Source organism: Rhinolophus hipposideros (assembly GCF_964194185.1).
Source record: "Rhinolophus hipposideros genome assembly, chromosome: 5".
Classification (NCBI taxonomy): domain Eukaryota; kingdom Metazoa; phylum Chordata; class Mammalia; order Chiroptera; family Rhinolophidae; genus Rhinolophus; species Rhinolophus hipposideros.
In genome coordinates, this window is record NC_138051.1 from 30,361,092 (window position 1) to 30,370,968 (window position 9,877).

The 9,877-nt window shown below is 47.8% G+C and overlaps 2 protein-coding genes across 2 annotated transcripts; one reads left to right on the plus strand and one right to left on the minus strand.

Moving 5' to 3' along the window:
- Window positions 1–368: 368 nt before the first annotated feature.
- LOC308497956 (ribonuclease 7-like) lies at window positions 369–1,463 on the minus strand (the record flags this gene model as incomplete). Its single annotated transcript, XM_081049021.1, has 2 exons — window positions 1,385–1,463; window positions 369–878 (listed from the first exon to the last, which is right to left on the minus strand). The coding sequence occupies exon 2, from the start codon at window positions 837–839 to the stop codon at window positions 369–371; it is 471 nt and encodes a 156-aa protein (XP_080905147.1). The 5' UTR covers window positions 840–878; window positions 1,385–1,463.
- Window positions 1,464–9,415: 7,952 nt separating this feature from the next.
- On the plus strand, window positions 9,416–9,877 carry RNASE13 (ribonuclease A family member 13 (inactive); the record flags this gene model as incomplete). Its single annotated transcript, XM_081048320.1, has 1 exon — window positions 9,416–9,877. One exon carries the CDS (start codon window positions 9,416–9,418, stop codon window positions 9,875–9,877), a length of 462 nt encoding a protein of 153 aa, XP_080904446.1.

The window sequence follows — 9,877 nt, forward strand, 5'->3', positions numbered from 1 at the left end:
CTGTCCATAAACACCATATAACCCTCTTACATCTATTTCCTTCTCTTGTGATGCTGCCATAATAAGATGGGGCAGGGGAAAGCTGTACAAGGCACAAACTAGGGAATCCCCCTACCCCGGAGCTTGCTCAGCCCCTCTCCTGGGGATAAGTTTCTGGGAAACAGCAACAAAGAGATGAAAGCCCATCTCATCTGGATTTTAGCCCACTGAGGTATTGACCTCAGCTCTCCCTCAGCCTGTCAGAAAAACCTGAGCTAGGAAGGGCCCCAAGAAATGAAAGGAAGAGAACCTTTTGGGCATAGAAGGAGTAGTGCAGAAGCCAAGAGAGGAAATTAAAGCTCAGCCCAAGAGTGAGAAAGACTGGAAACCTAAAGGACTTTGTCCAAGTGCACAGGAACCAGGTGGAATTTTCCAGAGTCCCCTTTCTGGGGTGGGTCACAGACCACGATGTAAGAAGCGCTCAGTTTCTTCTCTTTGTACCTGCAGTCTGGGTACTTCCCTGAGGTGAGCTCACACATGGTCAGGGACACAGTCCCTTTGCTCTGGTGGCAGTTTTCATGGCTGTTCCTGCAGGTTATGGTGGGGAGGTAACAGGTGGCAGCCACACTGGAGAAGGATTCATGCAGGAAAGTGTTGAGGCCTTTGCAGTGTTTTGTGTGCTTGTTAATGTTGCCCATCGCCTTTTTGCATCCCTCGGGGTTGGGTTGCACATGCTGAGTTTCAAACCACTGAGCTGAGGTCATGTGTTTGGGCTTGGCACTGACTGGGACCTTGGCCACCCACAGGCCCAGCAACAGGAGCAGCAGCAGAGGGCAGAGTCCTGCTTTGGTTGGTGCCATCTCTCCTAGGGGGTCAGTCAGAATGGAGGGCTGGGGTCGCTGGGGACAAAGAACAGGTGGTATTTAGTTGAACACTGAGCCTTCCTATCCCTGTTCCTTCTAGCTAGACACTATCTCCCTCCCCTCCGTTACCCTGGGTCTCATCCCTTCCCCCCTCTCTTGTGCCACACCCACTATGACCCCAGCCTCTAACCCTGTGCCCCCATCCCCCTCACCTTGTATCCCTGTCTTCTTTTATTCTGTCCCACTTGCCTCCCACTCTTTGCTCTATCTCCTCTCCATCAAGTCCCATCCTGTTGTGTCCCTGCGTCCCTATCCCTTGCTCTGTGTCTCATTCCCTCCATGATCCCATCTCCTCCATATCCCCATTTTGTATCACCACCCCAGCCCTCAGAATCACTCCTCTCTATCTCTCCTGTGTTTGTCCTCATCCCCTCCACATTGAGTCCCTCCTTTGTCCATTTTATGGCTCACCTGAGTGTACTCTTATCTGGTCCGAACCCATCCCTTCTCTGTCCTCACCCATGTCCCACCACCGGCCTCACCTCCTCACTGAGTCCTTGGCTGGGGCTCCTGTTCAGTGGATTGAAGTAGTACCTCCCACTACTGGGCCTCAGCTCTCTGAGGGCCTCTTTTCACTGCCTGACTCCTTAAGAGCTGGCTTGGGCTATGTTGCTTCCGTTTGGGGGTAGGTTCGGGTGCAGTCCTAGGGCAGGAAATGAATCAGGTTCATGTTCCTTTACATGACCCAAATACGCCGATACCTATGGAGCTAGTGTACCTGCCCAAACATGTTTGGCAATGGGGAAGCTTGAATCCTCACACTCATGGACAAGATTTGGCCCCTGGCCACATGATTTTAATGACTAATAAAGCAGCTGTCCCAGGTGTCAACCCCACATGAATTTCAGGGAGAGTTGTCACTTATGTCCTCCTATACACACCTCTGGTTCACGATTCTGGGAAGGGCCAATCACTGTGCTGATAAGGATTGCTTTTTCTCTGACCTGAGATACAGATAGACCAGTCTAGAAAGTTGCTTTGTATGGTTTCTTGTCATCAGGATTTACTGCTTATCTTCCGGAGGAGATAGAGAAGACAGGAAGTGGATGAATCGTCACAGTGAGATGCCCGGCACCATCCCAGCGCAGTCATTCTACAATGACTCATTCCTCTGGGCGCCTCCTGTTCCAGGTGCTGAGCAAAGCCACCTGGCTTTACCTGAAGAAGGCACCCAATACTTCTCACACTTTACTCTTCCTCTTCCTACTTTATTGAAACTTGTAAAACTTAAACATCGTCCAAATTTGAAAATGCTATTGCTGGTGGTGCCTTAGGCCTTCTTTGCCCTTTTATGCCCATTCCCTGTGGGAGTGACAGCTGTGTGGAATAGCTGGGTCAGTGCTGTTCTGGGGGCTCCAGTGAGCTTGGCGTGTGGCACTCAGAAGAACTGAGACACTGAGGCAGAGAAGCGTCGCTACAAGTGGGTAGGAAGGCCTGGAAAACTGAGAAGAACAGAGGTTTTGTTTTCAGGATCCACCTGTAAGTAGCAGGTGATCTCAGAATATTGGGTTCGGGTTCATTCATGTAGTCAACAAATTTTTATTAAGCGCCAACTATGTGCCAAGGAACTTGGGATATATCAGTGAACGAGAGAGAAAAATTCCCTACCTTTGTGGGAAAGACAGGGAAAAAAATATATATATATACTTGGCTCACAGTTATAATTGCTAAGAAAAAAAGTAGAACAGCATGGAAGTTGGTAAGCAGTGATTTTTAAATGGGGTCATTGAAGTAGGTGACTCTGGGACAAAGACTTGAAGGTGAGAGAGTGAACTCGCACTTGTCTGGGGAAGAATGCTCCAAGTAGAGAAAACAGTACTGCAAAGGCCTGAAAGCAGACAGATATTCCTGGGGTGCTAGAGGAACAGCCAGGGGTCCAGTGTGACTGGAGCAGGTGAATGATGGGGTCAGAGAGGGACCAGAGTCCAGATCTTGGCAAGCCTTAGAGACCATTAGGACCGAGACTTCTGCTCTGTGCACACTGGGGAGCCCTGGGAGGGTTCTGCTAAGCAGAGGAATGAAAGGCCTGTCTGTTTGAAGATCCCCTGGCTGTTGTGTGGATTGTAACCGTAGACAGGCCACGTAAACCATCCTGATCATAATGTTTGTGTTCCAGTCCAGAAGTTAAGTTTTCAAATCAGGAAGATTTGGGTGTCTGTTTTTAGACCAGGGGATATCCCTTTAGTAGATGGAGAGCACAACTGTTAGTCAGGATGAAGGCTCTTCGGAAGAAAACACCATGCTGGAGATGGGGAGCACCACTAGATGGCAACAGAGAATCAGGAGCAAGTTTACACAGACCACGGTCTCCTCTGGTTCAAGCTCAGTGAGGCCTTGGCTGCGGGAACAGCATTCACTGCTTTGTTAAGGTGCCTAAATCTCTGCAGTTTGAACTTCTGGATAGAGAATTATGCGGCTGCTGCTGTAGAAATGCAAATGTGTGGTGATAAAATCCATGGTTTAAAGCAAGCTGTGGATAGAATGCAGATCAGCACAGGCCAGTCCAGCCCTTGACTGGAGGCTGGGGTTAGAGGAGGGGGTGGAAGGCCAAGAGCTCATTTGAATTCCTAGCCAAGACTCCCTCTCACTGCTCATTATTCTAGAGTGAGATGTTTCCAAACCACGACTTGCACTGCCCTCTGTTCTTGTGTTTTCCTGTCATTATAATTATCCTAGTTTGCTCTTCAACTCCATTATGCTGGGTTCTCCAAAAGGCTGCCTTAGTGCTATGTGAAAGTAAAATAAACACAGCCCCACTGTCTCAGGTCAAAAGGAAGAGACAGTAAAGGTTTAGGTTTGCATACGAAATTTGAGGAGTTGAAATTTATCCTCTGCACAATTCAAGCAAAAAACCCTTACTCTGCCTCAATTATTTGGATAAGACAGGTGATTTTATTTATTTGCCTAAACTATCCAGCTTCCAAGATCTGTGTCACTTTGCACTTGGTAAGGTAATTTTGCCATTTTTTTTCTTTACTATATGCATGGGGCAAGGGAAAGAAAGGATAAGAGAATGGGGAGACAAGGTCAGGGAGAACAAAAGGAGTTAGGCATCGGGCCAAAGACTGGTTGGGGAGTCTGGCAGAAGGGAGAAGACAATAATTAGAGAAAGGAAAACAGAAGACAAAATAGTGGGAGAGAAGATAGGAGGGAAAAAAGCCCCTCACACGCGCAGTTTCTATCCAGGGATATGAGGCAGATACCCCAGCTTTCTTCTTATTAGATTGCCACAGTCACTGTTCTTGGCCCAACGTCTCTCCAGGCTACTGGGGTTTGTGTGTGTGTATGTGTGTGTGTGTGAGTGTGTGTGTGTGTGTGTGTGTGTGTGTTAAAAGTCATTAGGGCGGGTATTGTGAAAATCCCAGCAGCGCCAGGTGGACCTTTGCCTGTCTTCCCCACAGGACAACAGCTGTTGCTTCCTCTAGCCTGCTGAGAGGGGGTGAAGGGGGCTGGGACAGAGGAGGGCAGGGCCTGGAGTGGTGCCTACCCTTCAGGGCCCAGCCTGTCTCTCTTCCGGAGTTCCACACAGCCTCTGGATACCAAAGGAAAGCCCATGAAGAGTTTCCCTCCAAGCAGGAGCAGATCTCAGTTCTGTTATCCTAATTTTGTTGCACCTAGGATAAGTAAAAGGAATGGGCTCATTTTTGTAGACAGGGAAAGTGAAACAGCAAGTTGGGGTCCAATGTGGAACTTGCTTTGGGTCTTTGAATTCGCATGACCTTTCCTGGAACAGCTGTGGGTTGGAATCCTTGGCTCCCAGACCAATGTCTTTAGACAATTCAAGATGTAGGAGAGGGGAACCTGGTCTGGCCTGGAGACGTCCTTTATGAGAGGTCTAATAAGCCATTGTCAGATCCTCTTTTATCAACAGAATAAAATATAAATTCTTTAGCCTGACGTTGAAGGTTTGCCACAATTTGACAAACCTGCCTTTCCAACTTTTTTATCTCTGACTTTTCTCCCACTGAGTACCTCAACCCTAGCTAGGCTGGTTTTCTCTCTTTCCTCAAACATAACTTTCATAATTCTCTATATCTTCACTTAACTCTTACCTGTTCCTTCAAACGCATTCGAAGGTCCCAGGATGAACACTACACCCCAAAACGTGCTTTGATTCTCCCAATTCAGAGGGATCTTTCTCACTTCTAAATTCCTACATTTGCTGTCTTCAAGACATGAACATTCCTGCCTGGAAGCATTGCTTATTTCTTCATATGTATTTATCATTTCCCTCTAATTTAGACCAATTCCCAGAAGACAAGGACCATCTGTTACACTTCTTTTGTACCTCCCTCAGGATACAGTATACTGCCTTGCAGAGAAATTACCTTAACTGATTCAGCTTCTGGGTTAGAAGGCGTTCACTGTGCCCCTGAATGATCCCAGGCCCAGGTGGGATCACGACCAACCCATAATGTTGGTTAGCACATTGAGGAACTGACAATGCAGCTCCTAGGCAGCAACCCTGGGGTTGAAGTGAAGTTATGACAAGAAGTTGAGATGTCTAAAGCAATCTTTGGGTTCAAGGACAACGCAGGAACTGCCTATGACACAGTATGCTATTGAGTAATTTGAGTTGGACAGGGCAAAAAGTGGTGCCACTGGGACTGAGGTGAGCTCACTTTGGGAAACGACTTGGGGTTCCCCTAAATCATACAAAATCACCCCTGCACCTGCCACTCTAGCCAGTTGTTCTAGAAATGCTTACTCTTGGGGATGGGGAGGAGAGAGAGAATGTACAGATGACTACATGTAGAGGGTCACTTTTACAGGAAAAATAACTCAAAATTGTTTCAGTGGTGAACTATCAGGACTCCTTTTGCTGATAGAAAAATGAGTACCATTACAAGCAAAATCTAACAAACATGTTTCTAAATCCTGGATGTTTACCACCCCTTTTTAACATATAAGGTATAAGTTAGTCAGTACTTGTTAGGAAATCTGATTCCTTGGACGAGGGTTTCTCAATTTCAGCACTATTTACATTTTAGTCTGGATGATTCTTTGTTGGGAGCCATCTTGTGCATTGATGGGTGTTTAGCGGTATCCCTGGTCTCTACCCACTAGATGCCAGAAACACCTCCTAGTTGTGACAACTAAAAGTGTCTCCAGACATGACAAAATTGTCCCCCCATGGAGCGCCACCGAATACGACTTACGACCGTTAGCAAGCTGCTGTCCTCTGAAACTTAGTTTCTTCATCTCTAGGATAATTCTCGTGTAATGGGGTAACAATTCTACAAATCTCAGGCTTAGGGAGCAGATGAAACCATGACAAGGATGTCTGAATGGAAGAAGCAATCCTATGGTTCAACACCTCTAGGATAGGACTTTAAATACCAGACCGCTAGAATGGCAGTTTGAAAACCGAAGGCCCATAGCACATCAGCACTTTTCCTGGCCCTGTGCTTATGCCTTTGTAACATATGTGTGCCTTTCTTACTGAATTGTAAGTTTAATCTGGACTGGAACTCTCTTATTTACCTTTATATTTCCCCCCAAATTTGTCACAGTGCTTTCCAATGGTATTTAATAATTATTAAAAAAAATATTTTGCAGTAATCAACATAGTACATGGCTAATAATAGAAAGCTTTGTGAAGATGAATTTTAAGTCAGGTGTTAGAGGGGGCTCTATATTGGGGGCCGAGTGGGGATCGGAAAAGCCACTTGGTTCATTTGGGGAATGAAAGAAGCTTTGCCGATGTTAATTGGGGGAAAAAGTGAGTTGATGTAGAACCTAGGAGATCATCCCCAGTTATCCATTTATATATTGTCTAATGGTTAAAAGGCATTTTCATGCTGACCATCTCATTTTATTCTTATAGCCTCATGAGGTAAGGAAGGTATTAGTCCTATTTTATAGAAGAGGAAACAGAAATTCAGTAAGTTATCTGATATCAAGTCCTGAACTCTTTCCTCTACAATGTGCTATTCCATTTCTGTAATTGTGTGTGCCGAGTTGCGTGGTGGTGGGTGAGCAGTAAAAGAAATAAGAGGAAGACCAAGAGGCATGAAAGAAGCCTTCCTCTTCTTAGGGAAGCTGCAGCCTTGAGCAAATAGGGAAGAGGTGACATGCTTTGAAGTGGAGACCGCACAGTAGTAGGCTTTCTCAAAGACTTGAGGCAGCCAGGCTCAGGCACCATCCTGCGTGGGCTCCCACTTTGTGTTGGCTTGTAGACCAGCCTGAAGGACACAGATAGCCACCTGCCCGTGTGGGCTTTACCCTCACTTGCTTGGCTGTGCACACTTCCGCGGGGAGGTCTCTAAGCACAGGCTTCTTATATAGGACCTCTGGGCTGAGTCTTTGCATGAACTGGTTCAGTGGAATTGATGGGGGCGAGAATGGGAGGAGGAGAAGAGCAGCATTCTGGGAAGAGGAGACGACCTGAGCAAGGACATGGGGGTGGGGTGGGGACACCACGGGGGAAGCAGGCAGGCGCAGGAGCTGCAGTTGGAGACGAGACCAGGCCTAGACCACGGGAGGTCTTACATCCCCTGAGGGGCAGAGCCTTACTAGAGTTGGAATACGTGTGGTATCCAGGGGCAGGGAGAGCCCAAGCAGGAGAAGAAATAGGAATGGAAGGAGCGGGTTTAGGAAAAGTTTACATAAGATTGCTGGGCTGCATGACTGATGGACTCATGTTCATACTGAGTCTCACCATGTGCAAGGCACGGCACCGGGCAAAAAGCTCATGACATACATCTTAATGAGTCCTAATACCGCCACGAGGTATAACATATTATCCTCATTAACAGATGAAGAAATCGACGTTTATAGTGTTTCAGTAAACTTCGATTGACCGTGCACAGCCTGTAAAGAGCAGAGCGTGGATTCAATTTCTGGTCTGTTTTACTCAAGCTTGCTCTTCTTTACCATGTAGACACTGCTTTCCCACGGGTGGAATTAGGAAGAAAAAGGGGTCTAGGATCTTTCTCAGATTTCTTGTAGAGGTAACTGAGGAAGGTGAGATAGACAACAGAGGAGAAGAAAGTTGTGGGAAGGATGGGTTCAGTTTTGGCCTATAGTTTGTGCCGTAAGAAAGAGCAAGTTGGGGAGTGGGGAGCTAAGAAGGAGGAATACCAGTACACCTCTCTGCACCCACCCCTGAACTATATATTGGCCTCGGAGCACTCCGCGTTCTGCAGTCTGACTGCCTGCTCCCGCTCCAGGGAGACTCTCCTGCGTAGGCTCTCCTGGGAGGAAGCCCATACCCTGCAGGAGACCAGGCTGAAAGGCCCGTGGAAGTCAAGGACTGTGGCTGGCAGGCTCTGGGGAGCTGGCTTTTTGCTTCTGATGAAGGGGCAGGTGTTGACGAAAAAGAGAATTAGGAGCCCGGCCCTTTCCTAACATGATAGACAACAGCGAGAATCTGACCCGCTGGGTTTAGGTGGTCCACCCCCACCCCCCCCCCAAAGTCCAAGCTATGCTGTTTAATCTGACCAGACAAGTTTGAGGCTTCAGGGTCAGCATACCAAATTTCCAGGTGTGCTCTGACTCCAAAAGGGCCTGAGGTTATAGGCGAGGGAGTCACTGTGATCCTGTCATTGTGATTGTTGTGAAGTAGATGATGGGGACAGTGAGGGGTCCACAGGACATGTTGGATTTTCAGCACAGCAGTACTTGGGTGGATGGCCGTTGCTTATGCATGTGCATGTGTGTGGCCTCCTGGGCTCCTGTGAGTGGGATGAAAGAGTGGCAGACGCTCTGTTCTCTAAGGGTCAGGAATAAGCAGCACTTTGTTCCTCAGAAACATTATAGTGCTTTTCTTCTCAGCTTTCCGCAGGAGCAGGGCCTATGGACCAAAGGAAAACATCAAAGAAAGCCCAAGAACTTAGGGAGTTCTGGCAAGAAGGCTGGAACTAAGTGTTCTTATGACACCAGAAAAGAGGAAACAACAGAGTAATGTCTCTTTCCTCTCACCCATCCAAGTCCCTCAGCACAGGGGCTTCTCAAACTCAGGGGACATGCCCTCCTCTCAGACTGGCCTTTATCCAGAAACCTTTCCAGCCTCTACCCACCTTTGAGCTGTCCTTGGCCTCAGGCAAGAAGAATCCCTGCCTCGCTACTCTGCTCATCTTCTAGCTCCTGTCCTTCCTCCAGAGAAATCAGAGAACTGCAGCTCTATTCCTTCTATTGCCTCTGCATTTTTTACCAGAAGGTCTGACTGGGGTCAGCGACAATCGAGAAGAGTTGCTCACCCAAGAACCAGCTGGATCTTTTATTCTGTAAGTGTTACAGCTCATGGACTGAGTGAGGCGGAGACTGCAGGTAGACCAAGGGAGAGGGGGAATGGCTGAAGGTGGCTGACCAGCTGGGTGACCTTGGCAAGTATCTCCTCTCTCTGGGCATGAGGTCTAGGGCTGGATGATCTCTTAGGTACAGTCCAACTCTTAGGGTGTAAGAGAAGGCACACAGTGAAGGCTGGGGTATGCTGGAGGCTCCGGGAAGAGGCAGACAGCCACTGTATGCCCACTTTTGCCTCCACCACCTCAACTCTACCAGCAGGAAGAATGGCACTAGCTGTGGCCCGGTTCCTGCTCCTTCAGCTTGTTCTAGGACCAACTCTGGTTGTGCACATGAGGCTGCAGATTGTCATCAAGAACTTCCGCGACTTACACGTTGACTATCCCAGGGTTAACTATCCGGTGGGTTTCCAGGGCTACTGTAATGGTCTGATGGCCTATGTGCGGGGCAAAGAACAAAGACTGTATTGCCCAAACACCCATTACGTGATACATGCCCCCTGGACAGCCATCCAGAAGCACTGCAAATACTCTGAGACCTTCTGTGATAATTACAATGAATATTGTACAATCACCCAGGAAACCTTTCCCCTCACAATCTGCTCTCTGGTAGCCAAACAGGCACCCACCAGCTGCCACTACAATGGCACCCTAACGAACCAAAGGCTCTATCTGCTCTGTTCCCGAAAGTATGATGCTGAACCGATAGGTATCATTGGCTTCTACTAG